This window comes from Calidris pugnax, unplaced genomic scaffold (genome assembly GCF_001431845.1).
Source record: "Calidris pugnax isolate Ruff unplaced genomic scaffold, ASM143184v1 scaffold18, whole genome shotgun sequence".
NCBI lineage: Eukaryota > Metazoa > Chordata > Aves > Charadriiformes > Scolopacidae > Calidris > Calidris pugnax.
This window is the reverse complement of record NW_015090812.1, coordinates 19,002,787-19,022,152: the sequence shown is the minus strand read 5'-3', so window position 1 is coordinate 19,022,152 and position 19,366 is coordinate 19,002,787. Positions and strand designations below refer to the sequence as shown.

Here is a 19,366-nt window from a genome sequence, read left to right as displayed (position 1 = left end):
TTCTTTTCCTTACGCTTTACATGCTGTAATTATATGTCAAAAGGTTTTCTCACCCTTGGGGAAGGATGGCCTCTGCTTTTAACAGCTGTTAAAATATCTATGAGCCACGAATTTTAATATATATCATTCTTTAAGAAATCTGTACAGCGATCTAAAATCACATGACCCTGTTAGACAGAATAAGGTAAAAGATACTCCTTATATCCTCATTTTTTTTCATCGCAAATTATATTTCTATACCTAAACTTGTGTAGCTCTGTCCAAAAATTTATGTTGTCGGGTTTTCAAATTCTCCATTGCAATCCTTCACTGTCAGTTTTGCAACATTCCAAAACCTTTTTGTCCCAAAGAAGCCAAGAAGTACACAAGTAATTCTGTTACATTAAATGTCATTTGTTGGCTGCTTGCAGCTTGGGTATGCAGTGGAAGGGGTAATGGCTGTCCCTGTACCAGAGGAAGTACAGAAATTTTTCCCTTCTAGAATACACTAGGCAAGTAAATTATGGTAAAGGGCAAGAAGGGAGATGGGCCTGCCTTTTCTTTACCCTGTAGAGCTGAGTATTGCCAGTGGTGCTTGAGAGAAGGGGAAGGAATTGCACTGGGAGGCAGAATCTCTCCTGTGAGAGATAGTGAGATTGGGTTAATGGAAGATTTTCCTTCCATTTCTGAAGCATCAATAGGCTGATTATTGAGATGAGCAGTGCTTGTGCTGAAGGGTGAAGGGTGAAGCTTTAGCTGAGCTGCCAGTACAGAAAAATACAGAACCTGTATTTATTGCCAAATTCCAGAAGGATTCTATCAAAGTACGTCACAGAAGCATAGCGATGAATGCCCGTTGTGCTCAATGGTATATCCCACTCTGGTCACTTCTGAGGGTAGAGCTCTAGGCCTAGTATAGCAAAAGTTTTGTAGCATAGCAAAAGGTTTGTCTTTAGCAGCGTTTTGCATCGTTCTGACCCTTGCACCTGTGTATCCACTTAAGAGTATTTTTGTTCAGCTAAGAACTTGAACAGTGCTCCCTGCTATTCTTGGAGTAGAGGGTTTCTTCATCCAGGTCACTGTCAAAGACAGGAAATATAACAAGGAAAAATTGTTGCCAGCAGCAAAGATCTAGGTGCAGCGGATGAAGACAGGTTTCTGGAAGTGAGGATCTCCTTTCCTATACAGTTCTCCTGCTTGCTACCCCCAGCTTCCCTACCAGCCAAAAGAAGAACACGTATTGCTGGATCAGCAGATTCAGAGGCTCCGCTCAGAGCTGGAGAATTAAGCTTGCTGGCTCACTTTCTCTTTGTGTTCTTGCACAAAAGAGCAAGTGTTGAGCACTGTATATCAGAGATGCTTCCCTTGTGCTGGATTCTGCTTTTGCCTGGAGTTTGGAAATCTGCAATAATTCTACTGAGATTTATTGAGTTTGGTAAAAAAAAAAAGCCTACTCCTTGGTGTTTCATTGTTCTAGAGGAAAGAAGGGAGTTACTGTGACTCACAGTAAAAATCTTAGTGTTTCAGTTCTTACCTTTATGAATCATGTTAAAACTGGGTTTTTTGTTTTTTTTTTTTTTTTTTTTTTTTTTTGTGTGAGCATTAGGCTGAATTCTCCTTATCGTTATCATAATTTTGATAACCTTGAATTCAAGGTTGAGTTACATTTCATATGTATACTGATCATTTATTAATTATAGATGAAGGAATTGTACTTCAGTGTGCTGAAAATTTGCTTGCATCAAAGTAGAGGGAGGATACTTGTTAGTTCAGGTATTGAAATTTCTGTTTCATCTAAAAATTCCACTAGGATCTGAAGCCAGTCTAAAGTAAATTTCTGTTTCATCTAAAAATTCCAGGAGGATCTGAAGCCAGTCTAAAGTAAGAGATGATGACTATTTCTGTGATAAACTGAATTTTGCTTTTTACATGCCACCACAGTTGTTTTTGTTATTTGTGCCACATTATTTGTAAGAAGCACTTTCCTCCTCTGTGTGTCACAATTTAGCCCAAAGTCATCTGTGTACAAATAACTAAGGTCATTGCATTCTTCCTGATGACAACAAACTGTGCTTATGAGCCATCACCCTTTTTTTATTATTTTTTTTTTTTTTGTAACCCATGCTGTGTGTAGAGCAGTTCAGAGCTACTGTGGTATATGAAAAGGTTTATAATTTCCTGTTGGTGAAAGGTTTAAAAAACCTAGGCAATGAATCAGATTTGATGACATTATTTCATTTATTTGTGTAGTATTAGGACTTCAGTTTGCTGGTCTTCATTCCCATTTTATCAAAGTGTGCTGTACCTCTCAATGAGCTTTACTGCTTTTCATATAGAAGCGTGAAAGAGCCTTGCCTCTAAGTCCCACAGTGAATCAAAGTTGGTTTACAGTGGTCTGTATTTGACCTTTCTGCTCTACTCTTTTTGACCACACCTCTGCTACCTGCCATAAAGCTTCAGTATCATAGGTTTAGATAGATACGTGCTTAAGGCTTGGCTTAGGCTATTAAGTATCAATACCATAATTCGCATGAGTAAATTGAAGGTCATGTTTTGCTGTATACATCTCAGAGGGGATATTTCACATTCAAAATCCATTTTTTTTTATTTGTGATTTTTTTTTATGTTTTGCCAACTGTAATTTGAGTGATCTGTAGACATCAGAACTTTATTCATTTTGTTGTAATGAATGTGAAACAGGCCATACTTAATGTTAAAATACCTGTGGTGACACTTTATTCAAGCATGAGGGACAAAGCTAAAGCCAGACTTGTTAAGTACCTCCTGGCAAACCAATCCTCTGATGTGAACAGGAGCTCTGTTGTGATTTCTGACCCCCTCCCCTGCGCCCCTGTCCAAAATTTAGAGCTCAACTGTGTGAAGTGCTGAGTGTCAGTGAAAGCCACATGGGAACCAAAATGTTCAGGCCTTCACTTTGGTCCAAATGTTGTGCATTATGCAATCTGTTGTTCTTGAACTAATAGATTTCTTTTTCTTTTCCCTTATTCTGAAAACTAGGTTGTGTTATGTTGATTCCAAGTCCTGGTTATGAAGGTTTATTCTCTTTTAATACAAATAAAGTAAAGCAAAGGCATATTTCCTTCATAAGAAGATTAACATACAAACTTGGTTCACTTACGTTGTCTTTTGTGCTGGTTTGGTCTTGTTTCCTCAAGATGAGATAGCCATCACTATAATACTAGTATATTTTACTTGCTGTAATCTGATGTGCCATTTCTCTCCCCTCTTTTCTCCTTCCCTAAGATTATCGTTGGAGAAACTGCAGTGTTTTGTCTACAGTTAGCTACAAAGGATTTTGAAAACCAAGAAAAAACAATATTAACTGGAGACTGTTGTTATATAAATCCACTGGTGCGCAGGACCATCAGATTCCTTGGTATGAGCAAAATTAATGCTTTCCTTTTCTGAATGGTGAGAATGATCAATTATGTGTTGATTTTGACCTGGGGAAAATATTCAGATGACCATACAACATTTCATGTGTAGTCTTAACTCAGGTGTAGTGAGTTCTCTCCTTTTGAGTAGCAAATGAAGCTTCTTGGATGTTTGGATAAAAAAATAGTTGCAGGAACAACAGTAAAATAGAAAAAAACTGGGACCATGAGGGGGAAAAACAACCAGCAGGCCCGGAGTAGGGTGAAGTGGAGAAGGGAGATACTCTTGTGCCATATCTATAGCTGATGGTGTTCTTTAGGTTACACACACATAGCGGCCAAAGTTGAAGACATTGGGATATAAATGTGTGTTTGAAGCCAAGCCCAATTTAGGTACTTTCTTAGCCTGGAGATTGTGTTATAGTCTCTAGCAGAAAACTGCAACATCCATGCTCCACTGAAATCAGATGTAGCTCCCCCATTGACTTTCGTAGATATGAGACGTCATCCTTTCTACATAATTTATTGTAAATGTGTTTGGAGGGAGCAGTACCACCACTCAAAATGTCTATTGAATATTCACAGATGCTGCTTTTTAATATGTGCAGGGATGCCATAGCAGGGCTCAGTTCTGTTGTTTGCTTCTCACTCACGGGTGTATCTAAGAGAAACAGCTGGAGGAATGAAGCCTTGGGACAGCTAATCCTCCTGTGTGCCCCAGTCGCAGGGGGAGGGAGGGGATGTGCAGCTGTGTCTGGATTTGCAGTGTTTGTGTAACAGCCATGCCTGCCTTCAGAGAGAGCAATTGCTTGCTGTCACGTTGGAGTGCTAAAAGTCATTAAGAATGAGATTGTACTGCATAGGTCCAGAGTAGGTGCGGAGTGATGATGAGGAGCTCCTCTATGTGTAACCAGTGCTCACTTTTCCTTCCCGCTTGGCGGGCCCTCCTTGCTCACAGAAGCAAAAAAAAAAAAGGGAAGGGCTCTACGGGGTTCCACCAGGCATCACTACCCGTTACGCACACACAAAGTGATGTGGGCACCTTTGTTGGGGCAGCACACACCCTTGGGGCTTGCTGAAAGGGCCCTTCTGTGCAGCCACTCGACTGGGCACAGTCCACTGCTCACCAGTGTCTAGCAGCTCAGGGTGAATTAATGTTAGTGTGACATTGCTGACCAGCCAGGATCCCAGAAATCATCCTCGGTCCTCTAGCTTTGCTGAGGAAAAAACCCTGACCTTTAGAAATGCACGTGTTTCTGTGGCATTGTGTCTGCTGTGATGTACATCCATTAAAGTCCTCATGGTGCCCCATGAAGTTGGGAACTGCCAGAACTCACGCTATATTCACAGTGAGTTGAAGTATGGGGAAGGTAAGGTGGTTTGCCTGTGGAAATATAGGAGCAAATCTGTAGCTCAGGTGGAATTTGAACATGCACCTGCTGGCTTTGCCTCCCAGTCAGTGCTGTGTTTGCATTTCCTTCCAGAGCTCAGTTTCTGCTTCTAAAAGGATAGAAAAGGACCTCAGAATAGCAGAAATCTGTTTTCTTTTAAGTAATCAGATACATGCATTTCCATTCTAATGAATGAGTACATGTGCTTAATGCTTTGCTGGTACGTCTGATAAAAAAACCTCTTTAGCATAAGTAGCTCCTTAAAAATATATAGATCTTTAGCTCACTGTGTTGATATTGTGATTAACATGCCATGCAGAGAGATGTACCCCGTAGCAGACAGATGAAGACAACTTGTCCATGGCAATATTGAATTATTCAGTACTTCAGTTTCTTTACAGCTGCAAGGGAAAAGAAACATTTGTCCAGTATGTATTACGACTTTTCAAGTTACTTCTCCATCAGGGCCTGCCTTTGTTCTCAAGCAAATTTATAGGGTGAAGAATTTACCTCGTCACTTCTGTTTAGTGAATATGGGCAAAGGTTAGGTACCAGTATAGGTAGTTACCCCAAACAGTGGAAATTGGTGGCTAGAGGGCCTAGGAAAGTGGGCTGTTTGCACAGGAGATGTGTGTGCTGCTCTGAAGGATGGAGAGAGATCGGGTGTGCAGGTACGTTGCAGAGTTGGTGCTGAGGTTGTGTAGGAAAGTACCATCTCCAACGTGAGCCAGTATCTTTAGGTTACAATACGTATGAGAGTTGTTCATGTTCTTAAATGGAAGGAGCTGGTATATTACTATGATAAATACTATGAAATGTTGCCCTGGAGTGAAATTGTTGGGAAATTTAACTCTTTGTTTCCCTCTTTAGGAATTTACGCATTTGGACTGTTTGCTACGGACATCTTTGTAAATGCTGGACAAGTAGTAACAGGGAATCTTGCACCACATTTTCTTGCACTTTGTAAACCCAACTATACAGCACTTGGATGTAAACAGTATACACAATTCATCAGTAGCGTACATGCCTGTACTGGAAATCCAGACCTTATCATGAAAGCCAGAAAGACATTCCCATCCAAAGAAGCAGCACTAAGCGTATATGCAGCTATGTATCTGGCTGTAAGTATATCATACTATTTAATGTCACTATATGTTTGAGAGCAAATGGCTCACATGGTAAGGGGAGGAGGGAGGAATGGGGAGATAAGACAACTATTGGCTGATTTTATATATGTAAGCCTTCTATGAATGACTGTGAGGCCTTTGAGAATTTGATTCATTGGACTTAATTCTGACAATTACAGGTGTAGTGGTTTTCTGAGCGTTGAAAGCTATGGCAGTGCTGAGAAAGGGCAAGTTGTCAAACAGGGTTATAGACACAAGATAATCAAGTTCTTGATTTACTTTTTTTCCCATTTCCAGAGAATGTGGGATGAGGCTTTGTTGGGTGGTAAAGAATAAAGGTAGGGTTTGCCCATGACTGGTAGTTGTTCCTTTCCATGCTTTAACCCAGTACAGATTAGTAGAATTGCACATGGCCATGTTCTTTGGTGAAGTGGAAGAGTGGGCACGGATTCATTGGACTTAATTCTGACAATTACAGATGTAGTGGTTTTCTGAGCGTTGAAAGCTACGGCAGTGCTGAGAAAGGGCAAGTTGTCAACAAGGGTTATAGATACAGGATAATCAAGTTCTTGATTTACTTTTTTTCCCATTTCCAGAGAATGTGGGATGAGGCTTTGTTGGGTGGTAAAGAATAAAGGTAAGGTTTGCCCATGACTGGTAGTTGTTCCTTTCCATGCTTTAATTCAGTACAGATTAGTAGAATTGCACACGGCCATGTTCTTTGGTGGAGTGAAGTGGAAGAGTGGGCACATGTGTTTGATCTCTGCAGGTTTCCCGAGATCTGTGCATGTCTTTAGGTACCAGAATTGGTATTTACAGGTACCTCAGTGGTCATGCAAAGTCAGTTTGTCTCTTAGTCTGCGATGAAATGGACTACAAGACGATCTAGCCCTTCTTCCTTCTCGCCTTTTTGATATAAGGGGTGATGAGGGGATAAAAAATGGCGTTTACTGTCTGGCATCAGAGCAGTTCTAGAGGCTATTGAGATGTGGGGATGCAGGTAAGTGGCAGAGTGGCTAATGAGTCTCGCTCAAGTAACTCTGTGCAGTGCTCCCTGGCTTCATTTGGAGTGCACATCGTTCTAGTCTTAAGCAGAAGCACACATTCTTAGTCAAGTTGTCCCCCGTACATGCCCATGGGAGTCTCTTACCTGACCTGCACTGGTAATCACAGTCCTTTGTAGACCTTTGGCTTGGCCCAGGACTGCCCACGTAGTGTCAGTGGGCAACCAGGCAAGTGTGTGTCTATCTCTGTGGTCATTGCAGGAGTAATCCTGTAAATTCCCCTGGTATTTGAACAGTGGCCTGCCTATACACATGTATATGTATGTATGCGTATATATACACGTATATATACGTGTGTGTGTATTGCTTTTGAGCATGTATTTAATGAGCTGACTTTTAATTCCTGTTTGATCTGGAAACTGATACTTGCCATCATGGCAAAGATCCCAACCCCATCCACAGACAGCATGCCAACTCCATACTTCTGAATATGGTTTTAGAACCAGTGGCTTAAAATCTGGAGCACTGACAGTAACATTTACCAAAAGTTCCTTGTGAGCAGTGTCTGCTTGAGAGATGTGGACCGTCAGTTAGTACAGGCAAGTGTTATCTGCAAATAAGAGATGAGCAATAAAATTCTATTCTAACTTGAGGCAAGTGTAAGACTCCTAATAGTATTGACTTTATTTGGGGAGATATCTAAGGCTTTGCTTCACTGAAACATACCTCTAAATTTGGTGCAAACTATTTTAGAAAATATTCAGCATTCTTCATTTTAATTGCTCCTATTTTTCTCATCCATCTGTAAAGTTGGATTTCCACTGTTGCCATGAGTCACAGTAACTAAAGGAAACCAACTGTTCAGCTACTGCAAACAGGAAGGAAAATAGCATTGATATATTTTAAAAACAAGAAGTAGACATGATAGTAGGTCTAATACCTACTATCAATGCCTTTGACATGAGCAAGAGTACTTTATGCAAATCTTATGTTGTCTGTGGTCGATAAAGAGCAACATCAACAATTAAAGCTGCTGTGTTCTGTTTCATGACTTTATAAGCTTTCAGTAATTGCAGAAATGAATATATCCTATGTCATTACTGTATTGCAGCATGATTCATGACACTGGTTTAACTGAAGCACTAGAAACTACTGACAGCATTTCTCAATTCTTATAGGCTGCCTAATAAAGTGAATTGCTATGATGTATCAGCTGAGTTGTAGCCTGCAAATTTAGGTCCTTGACGAAATCTTTTTTTTTTGTAAATTTTTTAAAATTCTGTTGCATGGTTGCAGCTAAAAATACTGTTTATTGCACAGTGGGGAAAGAAATGCAATGTGCCAATATCTGGGGTCATGTCCTTACACTGTCATTATGTTTATTGGGATAGTTGGTCCTGAATAACAACTTTCTCATCACTATTCACTGGAGTAGAAGATTTAAACAGTAGCCTAGTCTTTGTATAAGCTGTGGTACAATGGTTATTGAGAGCATGGACATAAAGACCTCCATATATTACCTAGATAGTATTTCATGAGCATATGATCTCTGATACAAAATGTGCTTTCTTTTTGGTTAACAGAAATATTTGGGAAAGAGGGAGGGATTGTTACCAATCCTCCCTGGACATTTCAGCCAGCTGTGCACAAAACAAAACCAGCCTAAAGACATAAACAGGCAACAAGCTGATCTAGAGTCCTTGCTCTCTGAGGGGGTGAAGTAAAAAACGTCAGACTTACGTGATTTCATCGATCAACCCATTTAAAAACAAAGCCTATACTTCATCTAATCATTCCCTATCTCGTTCCATTTAAGTGCAGCCATGTCCTTATCACCTAGCATCTGTGCATATTGTCTTGTTAACAATAGCCTCTTTTTTTCATCTGAGTTCTTGAGTCTTCCTTTTTTCCCCCCTCCCCTCTTTTGAGAGTGGGTGGCTGCTATGGTAACTCTGAATTTTCCTCCTGATGAAAGTACAGTCTTTTTCAAACAATTGTATTGCTAATATTTAGACTTCTCTGTAGTGTTTGCCTCTCTTACATTCTCTTGGTACCTATCAAGAAAGACTTAGCAATGGAAATGTTGAGTGGCAGCACTATGGTTAGGCGTTTTCTCTACCCTTCTCCAAACACAGACACTTTCAAGGATCCATTACTTGTCGTCTTCACACTTTTAGGTTTATTTTTCCCAGTGTACCATAGTCTTCAAAATGAACTACTGCAATTCTTTTCCAAAATCTCTAAGCAAGCTGGCTGCTACCTGGATTTCTCCTTAGGTGTCTGCTCAACTGGTCTTAGACCTTTTGTTTGTTTTTGCTTGAGCTGAGTTAGTAAGTTGACTGCATTGGCTTCCACTTCTTACCAGCATTGCAATTCACACTTTCTCAGTTGGAAAAAATATGCTAACACAGGCATTAAGGCAAATGCTGCAAGTTTATTAAATATAATATAATTGTATAAGCCACATTGATATGTGTAAGATTACACAACGTGAAGAATTAGAGGTGTATTTTGAAGCAGAAAATTATCACATACTTGGTTTTTTTCCCACAACTGAGACACAAAAATGAGAAGTCATGAGTCAGATTGTTGGGTTGTGAGTGGGTGTGATGTGGTGGGGTGTTGTGTGTGTTGTTGGTGGTGTTGTGGGGTTTTGTTTTGTTTTCTTTTCTTTTCTTTTCTTTTTTTTTTTTTTTTTGGTTGGATTTCAAAGTGATATATGGAGATTTAGTCAGTCTATTCCCATGGATTTAAATATGAGACTTGTGAGTAACAGTTGTCCTTCGGTGCTGCAGACCTAGGGGATTGGTCATTGCTGGTTGTAGTTTAAGACAATTTTAATTCTTTCTATAAATGTTTTTTTTTGTTGTGTTATTCTTCTTGCATTGCTCAAGAGCCGTTGACAGCCAACCTGTCTGTAGGGTGGTGTTTGAACTTGGTGTTACTGTGTACATTTCACACTTGCTTTGGATTTGGAATGTTTAATGTTTTGATAATTGACATAGTCCTTAGGTCTGTAGGCTGCTTTTGTCGCTTTGTACTGTCAACCTTTGGCCTCAACAACAGGCTCAGGCAGGGCTAGCAGGTAAAGCTGACAGTTTTTTCCCCTCTAAAGAGATTTTGTTGGGCTCATGATCATATTTTCTGCAACGTTCTTGCTCCTGGCATTCTGCTGTTTTGTCTTTGCAGTTTATTGTGTTTCTGAGTCACTGGGAAAAGGCAGCAAGGCAGTCTGGTCACAGTGCTCGCAACATGGTGATGTTCTGCTCCGTGTCACTCCTTGATCCAGTCTTTAGATGTAGGCATCCCCTTGCTTGTCCTTCGTCTTGAAGTGCCTATTTGGTTCCTGCTCAACAGGCAGCTGGAGGAGGTATGACAGGCCTCTCTTTGATAAGCTTTAGGGAGTACTCAGGAGGAAAAGGAGTAGCAGAGCCACCTTATTGAGTTGGCTTTGTTGTCCATTTTTTGATAGAAAATTGAAGATTTAAAGGATTCTTTTGGCTGCTTTTCAGGGGCAGTGTTAGGAAAGTGATATTTCTTCCTAGTCTCTGGTGCAGCAAGTAAAAGTATCCCTTGATGCTGATTGTGCAGCTTATATCACGGGCTTCATACATTGGGTGTATTAGTTACTTTCAGGCAGGGTAGTAAAGTAACATTACAGTTTGATCCAGGGATTTACCTAAAGATCTCTAGATATTTCTTGTCAGTTCTTTATTATAATTCAGTTGCTCAAGATAACAGCCTCTGTAGACTGAATCAGCTTTAATTAATATTTAGGTGTATCTTACAGCCCTGGTATACTGAAGGATACCTTGTTTCCATCTCCAGCTGCTTATAGAATTATGACTGTGGGGAGCTTGTAGTGGGAAACTTAATAAGCTTTCTCTTCTTTCCTTTGGCCAACCCAAACGTCTGACTTTGAAAGCAAATTTTTGTCTAGGGTTATCAATAATTACTGCAAAACTTAGGGAGAAAGCTGGAGGAGGCTTCAAAAGCACTAAAAAAATCTCCAGTGGGCAGTTGCAGAAAGGCCCAGGTGATTTGAGAATATGACTGTTGTTTGCTCTAGTAATAATTTGACCTAGTAATTATTAATCAAGCAAGCTGAAGAGCTTTTAGATTATCAAACAGGATTCTAACTAAACATTGCACCTGGTTATAGACTACCATCCACTATAGCCCACTACTCTTTCAGCTTTGTCATCTCTATCTCTTTTGTTGTAGGTATGAAGAATATTGGAAGTTGTGCATTCCTCAGGTGGAACATCTATAACATTTCTTATATAACTTGCATAGTTCAAGATTCTTTCTTTAATGATAGCACATTATAAAAGCAAAACAAAACATGAGATAATTTATATTTGGAGCGCTGCCTGGGATAGGTGCCTGTATAGTGATTCCTTCCTCTTTCTGCTTGTCGCTTCATGAGTCATTATTCTCTGCCCACTAACGGACCGATCTGTCTCTTTGTCAGTACCCCAGGCCATCTGCTTCAGGGAGGACCAAAACAGCAAGCACAGAAGGGATCTTCTTCCCCACATCCCCGGGCCCCAGGCTCATGAAATCAGCTAGAAAAATTAACCTGCCTCCTGGCTGGTGCACCCAGACTGATGACTAGCTCTGCTGTAACTAAAATGGGACTCTGGGACCTGTTACGTGTGTGTTTGTGTGCACAGAGATTTGTGTGGGTGAACCTAAAGATAGCTGAAAGAAGACAAATAGGAAGAGCTTGCAGCATAGCCCAGGAGGCCACTGTGTCCTGCGCTTGACATACAATTCCTGTTGTTCTCTTAGGTGTTTTGGAATCATTTTGTTTGCACTAGATCTAGGATATATTTCACATGAATCAGACTTTCAACATGACATTTTTGAAAGCTTTCCCAGTACAAGCAAAGTGACAACACTATGATTATGCTTTATGTTATGACCTGAGACAGTCATGTCAGAAACCTCACAGGTTGCTTTGTCTTTGATGGTGATTGGTGATGATTTTGACTCTTTCAAATACATATTTTCAAAACTATTTCAACTGAAGTTTTACTTGCAATTTACGAGATTCTCTGAAGACCTCACTTCCAGCATCCTGAAGACTGAAAGTGAAATATTTTTGTTTTCCTGAAAATCTAGTAAATATCAGTATATAGAATGATCAGATAACATCTACCTCCTTATATTGCTCTCTGCCAGTGTCTACTTGCTAGTATCACCTTTATATCTTTTCATACTAAAACCTTATTTCAGGAAAAAGGAAAAGCAATAGAGGTTTTTTCAAGAGAAGATTCACTGCTGATCTGATGTTCAGGAGAATGTGCAGCCTGCATATTTAATTCTAACGACTGTGTCAATCCTTGACCTTTACTGCTGTTGGTCTTGTTGCTGACTAATTTAAAATATTTCTCTAATTAGATTTCTCCTCTCTTAATTTCTTTTCTTAAAAGGAACTGAGATGTTCTTGTTCAGTAAACATCTTTAACCATGTAAAAAATTATATTGTCATTTATTCTCATTTAAATCACTGCACTATTTTCCTTTGTTGATACTGCATTTAATATTTATGAAAACTAAGAGAAGAAAAACCCTGTCATCTTCTCAAGATGTTTATTCTTTGTCAATTACTGAGTGTGCTGGTTTATAGCTTTTCTTCCAGAATCAAGAAGAAAACAGCTACTTAAGTATATTTTATTCTTAGTGCAAATCAGATCTTTGACTTAGTTGACTGTGTTAATATATTGTATTAGAGCTGCAAGAGGCCAAGTTTAAAAATGGACATCTGTGAATCCTGCCTTGGAAAAGTCTACATTTACTATGCAGAGTTTTGCAAATACACAGACTTTTCACTACATTGTTTCAGGAAAAGTTTATCCTGTTTCTGTTGATTCTTTAATATATATTTTAATATAATACTGTTCTTAACATCAGCGGTATTTGTTTGTTAAAGAAAAGATAGAAATGGTACCTGTGCTGGCAGAACTCTCAGCTCATTGTGGATAATGGACTGGGCATGACAGTCTTGACTGCACATATAGGAAGGGGCTGAGCAAACAGTGGTAGTTGTTACTCACATGAGGCACAGCATGAGTCTGCAGTTGTTCCTGCTCACTCAGTGCTTTGTCTGAGCAGGGATTTGAAGCACATGCTTGATTGTGAAAAAAATTTTCTGCAGAGCACTTTTCAGTTTGGCTTTGTATAAAAAATGTTGAAGTTTGACTTCAGGTACTGCAGAGTTGAGTATTTGTATTATAATGTGTTTTGACTTCATAAAAATTGAGAAACCGTTTGGGCAATGACCAGGTGTTACAAATCACTGAAATAATCACTGAGACCTGTCTTAAGCAAGATACACTCTTTTTATGAGTTGATTTTCCCTTCTTAGTAGTCATTTTTATTTCATATTCCATAATACAGAACTCAATGCAGGATAGCTTCCTGCCAACTTCCCTGTGTCAGCTTTACCCAAGCTGTACTTGATATTTGGTATTCTTGCTATGTATTCAAAATATTAGAATATTTTCCTGAGCACCGGATGTTCTAACATGTAGCATGAGTGTGGATAATGGTGGTACTATCCAGGAGTAGGATGAGAGTCACTAAAATAGAGTGTTGTTGAGCAGCTTAGCACGTACTGCTCTGTCTGTAGCTTGAAGAAAACCAATGGGGCTAAAAAGCCTGCAAAAATACATGGAGCTGAGATAAAAGGGTAGTCAGCAAAGGGAAAAACCCCATTTCTTAAATGGTCTAGGAAGAAAAGAGGAGAATATACAGTTTGGAGATACACCCCAAAACTCTTCTTTTCAAACCTTTGCTCCGTCTGCATTAGTTGAAAGCTTGCTACTAGTTTGCTGTTCATAACCTAAGGTCCGCTGAAGATGTACGTCTTGCGGTACTCCTCTGGGATTTTAAGCTTAAACTTTGATTCGTCCCTTAAGCCATGGATCTTTCTCTAGTGTTTTGAACAAAATTACTGGCAGATGTTACTCTTTTCAGACAAGCTCTGACCACCACTTCACTTAACTTATCGTAACTGTAACCATGCTTCCTAAACTTCTTCTTGACTTGATTACTGCAGCACTTCATAACTGATCACCCAGTAAATTCAGCTGAAGTTTCAGACATTACAAAAAAACCCAAAGAACTGCCCAGTTATTGGCCAAAAAGGTACTAGTTCTTCAATGTAGATTCATTTTGTTTCCCTTTGCAGTTCAAAGCGATGGCATTACACACTTGGAATCTCTAGTGAAACTCCATAGAAAATATTTACATTATTCAATGTAAATCTTCAACTCTCTGTCTAAATGTAAAGGGTTTAGGGATTTCAGTGCTTTAATTGCAGAAACAATTCTTCTTCTGCAGAAAGTAAATACTTTTTTTTCCTCAAAAATCTTGTTAAAGTATAATTTTTCAGGGGGGAACTTTCAAGCAGCCCTAATGCCAAGATTCAGAAGAATGGAAATTCAAAGCTTTGGTATTCATTTCTTCCATTGGCACGTCAGAGCTTGGAAAGTGCTGGCTTACACCTAGTAGTCGCTAACGCACCCTTAGGGCAGAAGAGCTGCTCTGTCATCAGGCCGTGCTTTTAATTCACTAGTATTGCACAGGGAGAATTAGACTGCAAGTAGGGCAGATTGATTTCTCGGAGTCTGAAGCATAAAAGTTTCTGCATTTAGATTGGTTGGTGTGCTGGGGGGGGTTGATACTCAACATCCTTGGTCACCATCTGCGAAATACAGGGGTGTATTGGCTCAGCACTGGTTGAAACTATAACCTGTTATTTATGAATGTAGATGCAGGGGTTTCGTTCAATTTTCACTGCTTTTTGACAAATCTCTAGTTAATCACATGGAGAAGCTGTTTATTAGAAAGAAAGGCATTTGCTAATAAAAATATGGCCTTATGGCCTTTGTCTATAAAAATATAGCCCCTTTCAGTGTAAAGATCTTTTTCTGTTATTGTCAACGCTGCATGGTGAAAAATCAGTCTCTTTACCTCCCTGGACGAATAAATACATAGACTGGGAGTAATAGGATAGGATTGTCTAATTTGTCTGTTCTTTTAGGGGCTTTTCAGGTTCATGTAAAATGTAATTTTGCTGTATGGTCTAATTCTTTTTCTACATCCCTAGAAAAGGTTGTGATGACTTTATCTAGCACTCTACTTCCTTATGTCTTTACCAACCAAAAAAAAAAAAAAGTAAATACACATAGTCTGTTCAAACAAAATGTAGAGATTTTATTTACCAATTAGTGGGAGATCTCCATCAGTCTTATACTTTCTTCCTTTCTAATTTTCAGATGTATATCACGAACACAGTAAAAGCCAGAGGAACAAGGCTTGCAAAACCTGTTCTGTGTTTGGGCTTAATGTGCTTGGCTTTCCTTACTGGAATCAACAGAGTAGCAGAGTATCGAAATCACTGGTCAGATGTAATAGCAGGATTTATAATTGGAATATCTATAGCAGTATTTTTGGTAAGTGGATATGTATGTCACTTCTGTTTGAAAAAATCAGTGTATAATTTTGTATCTCTTAAAACAATATAAGTAGCCTTGACTTTTCAGACAATTGAATGACAAAAGAGGTGTTTCTAATTTTTGTTTTTAATTAACTATCAGTCTTCTTAGTTATATTTACATACACTCAGAAATGTGAAGCCAAGAAAGGACTGATCAAATGATCCATTTTGACTTCCTCATAAACCAGATTGTAGCATTTCAAGCAAGATTTTTTGTGTCAAGCCTCACTTTAAGCAAGTGTATATCATTCAGAATAACATCTACTTATGATTTCATGTATAAAGTTTTAAATTGAGTATAATTATATCTACACTGATCAGAGAATAAGTCGCATTTCTTTTCGAGCTTTAACTCTACAGGTCTTTCAGGTCTACATTGAAATTTTATGTTTTTCTGTATCAAAAAGAAAATCCATGTTTAGCCTTTTCTTTTTCTGGAACTGTGTTCCAAAACTGGTTAGTCACAATTCACAATGACTAGTGTCTGTGTCAGAAAGCTGCTGCTAATCTATTAATAATCACCTTCACTGATAACTTCAGTGCAAGACTATGGCATAGAATAGTCACTGCTGTTTGCTGCCTGCAAGTTTGTCTGCCTGGCAGCTTGTAATAGTACTTAATACATCTTTGAATTTTTTCCCCATGGAAACACTTTTGAGCTTGATTCTTGGATCTCAAGGTCTTGATCTTAAGATCTTGGATCTGAAGACTTGGCTTGGCTGAGAACTCTCGCAGGGGTGGCTGGGGTGGGTGTTTTCACTCCTCTGAGAAATGTGAGTGCAGCTTTAAGGTCTCCTTTAAATATACCTGCTCGCACTTCCAAACATTCCCTTCCATAAAAGGTGTCCAGGAGTTTTATTTGGTGGTTTGTTTTTAAGAAGTGTTTCTACTCTGTGCCCCTGAAGTCATAAAAGAGAACAGACTAGGAACCTGTCCCAACATTTTTGTGATGTATTATTAATTGTGATGCATAAACTCCTTTGAGTAGCACAACATGAAGTTTAGTTGTGTTTTGAAGAAAATACAATGGATAAACATTGCTGCTGTGCTGAGTGTATTAATTAGTAGAAACACTAACGGACTCATATGTATCACATTCCTAATTCCCTGTGTGAGAGTCACTGCTGCCCTGAGCAAGTTCAGAGTTTAGTTCAGACCTGGGGATGATCCTTGCTGCCTTATTCTGCCTTTATCACTCTCCGTTTGAGAGAGTCTTGGCTAGTCAAAACTTACATGGTACTAGCCCTTCATAGGACTTTAAAGTTACTGCCATACTCTGCTGCACGTGGTCTGGACATCTATTTATGACATTGCTAATAACTGGTGTTCTATTATTCAGCTTTGGTAATGGATTTGCTTTTAGATAAGAGGGTTTTTTGGTTCTCAGATGATGTGTATAACAATGAATTGTTTGAAAGTCTTTTGTCTTGAAATATTAATAAAGGATTTTCTGTAAAACATGAACTTCACATTTCTGTGTTTCTACTGTAAGCTGTCACTAAAGCTGGTGTCAGTTCTGCCTAATTATGGATGCCAGGATCAAATCTCAAAAAACCAAGTTGTTCCTTAGCTATTCTATTTATCTTCTGATCCCTTCTAGGTTGTTTGTGTGGTAAATAACTTCAGAGGACGTCAGCCAGAACATGAGCATTCTCATATGGAAAATCTGGCCCAGATGCCTATGATCAGCATACCCCGAGTAGAAAGCCCTTTAGAAAAGGTAATGTCTGACTTTTTTTAAAAACAATTAAATAAAACGTAGCTTTCTTGGAAGGCTGATCCCAGACTATCTTGACAACAGTGCCAAAGTAATCGGATTTAAAGTAAGGAGGCATGGTAGCTAAGGAAAAAGAAGGGAATAATTAGTTCAGAGACACTCCTTGGGAGACTTTTCATGCCACCTCCAAGAACAATGGCTACATATCAGTCCAGTTTACTGCTGTAGCCACTGCTAAATCCATGATGTCATGCTGAGCAGATCTGAGGCCCTCTTTCCTTGGGTTACTCAAATAAGTTTAAATAATGCTTTGAGAGTCTACAGAGCTTGAAGTGCTTAGAAGGAAAGTCTAACTCCTGAGCCCAAGGGGTTATGCAGTTCAGGTGTGAGTGGCAGAATAATGTGGAGCAGCTGTGGGGCTTTTCTCATCAGGTGCATGCTAGCTCCAGGACAGAGCACCCACTTGAAAATGCTGGGGATCTGACATTTGTGTTAGCAGGGCTAACATGAGCTAACATTAAGCTAACAGCTTAATGAATGTGATAATATTAATGAGTACCATGGGTCATACAGTAACTGCATGAAAGCCATCATCTCTTGCCAAAGAAAGTGAGACTTTGGACTAGGACACGCTAGCGATAATCTCCTCGGTATGCCAAGGCTTTTTGCATGAGTAAGTATCGTAATGTGTTTAAAATTTATTTTAGTTTCCTGTAATAAAAAACTGTGGTTTTTGAAGATGATATTGTACTGTGTAAGTGTTAGGTAAGATTATGTCTGAGCAAATTTATGAGCAAAGAAGCACTGAAATAGCCAGATAAAGAAAACATTTTAGGCATTTTTACCAGGGGGAATGTTTGAACTGGTAATACAAAGTTTGAAAGCAAATCTATTTTTTCTAATGAGTTTATCTGTCATTATTTGATAAAATACCTTGTGTTACGCCCATGTTTGAAGATAGTAAACAATTCTACACTGGGTAGGGCACCAAAAGTATGTTTCTATGGCATTCTTTTAAATCCAAATTACTGCTGATACTTTTTTTTTTCATATTAAACATAAGAAGAGATGTTTTTAACCACTTCCCAATCTTAGTCATTTGGAAGTTGTCCTTTGGTAAGAATTGCTGCTAGCGCCCTGCATTTGTTATTCCTTTCCTTGAAGGGAAAGAAGATTTCTTTTCGGAATTATCTAACACACCTTTTTTGAACTGAGTGTTTCTAAGGTACTTCTGCTGATATCTTGTCATAAGGAGGTCAGAGTCTCATTTGCTTGAACAAGCATTTTGATGATGAATGTGTATCTTCAAAATAATCCATTCAGTAAGCTTTCTGTAAAATGTCAAAACAAAACAAGATGTCAGTTGGCTGAGGGCATATCACATTAACAAGAGCATATCTTATTTACGCGCCAGGCTCTCCTGCAATGGAAGCCATCTCTGTGGCTCAAAAGCCATTATAGGTAATAAATGGACGTTCTCTGGCTGTTGAAATTTTTATTTTATTTTCTGAGGATAAAGACTTCATGTTAACTTGGTGTCAAAACAGGTAGAAACACTCTCTTGCTCATGACAAACCATGTTCTTTTCCTGAGACTTGGGCTAGGCAAGATTGAGATATAGTGCGGAAAGCTATGGGAGAGTGTGGAAGGGTGATGGCAGGAATAACGTTTGCTCTGCATGAGGATGACCTCCACTATTTATGAACTGCCCAGAACTCTATTATATGAAAGAGCTTCTTTCCATCTGAACTGATATTCCTATGGGAGTAGAGGTTAGCTGTTTGCTGTCATGGAACTTCTCTCTAGATAATTAGATCCAGGCTTGTCTGCAGGGTGTTACACTTGGTGAGATCTTGGCGTATGGATTTATCTTTGTCTATTTTGCAAAGTCTTTCTCCTGTCCAGACAAAGAGGATGAGATGGGAGGATGATAATGTGAGGACTTTGCTCTTTGTTGGGAAATGCTTTCTTCTGTTTCTGCTCTCAGAAATTTTAAATTTGAATTAGCAAATAATTGATGAAGAGTTACTTACTTGTGAGTACTAGCATGTAGGTGTTGAGGTTTTATGGGGTTTTTAGTTGGTTTTTTTTTAATGTTTATTCTTATGTTTTAGGTAGAAGCCAGACCCTGTTAAATGAAAGGCACTAAGAATAATAGTTACATGGAACTGAGGTCTAAATTGAGCCATCTCAATTAACTACCATCACTACAAGAATTATTAACTTGGTCCTTGCTTTTTGGTT

At 39.0% G+C, this 19,366-nt stretch overlaps 1 protein-coding gene across 1 annotated transcript in view; it reads left to right on the top strand.

Annotated features, from left to right (window-relative positions):
* PLPPR5 (phospholipid phosphatase related 5) overlaps positions 1-19,366 on the top strand; it is a 180,262-nt gene that overhangs the window by 107,054 nt on the left and 53,842 nt on the right. The window contains exons 7-10 of the mRNA XM_014939134.1: positions 3,244-3,376; positions 5,636-5,886; positions 15,185-15,361; positions 17,006-17,125. Of these exons, the coding sequence (XP_014794620.1) occupies positions 3,244-3,376; positions 5,636-5,886; positions 15,185-15,361; positions 17,006-17,125 (681 nt within the window). The remainder of the gene's footprint in view (positions 1-3,243; positions 3,377-5,635; positions 5,887-15,184; positions 15,362-17,005; positions 17,126-19,366) is intronic.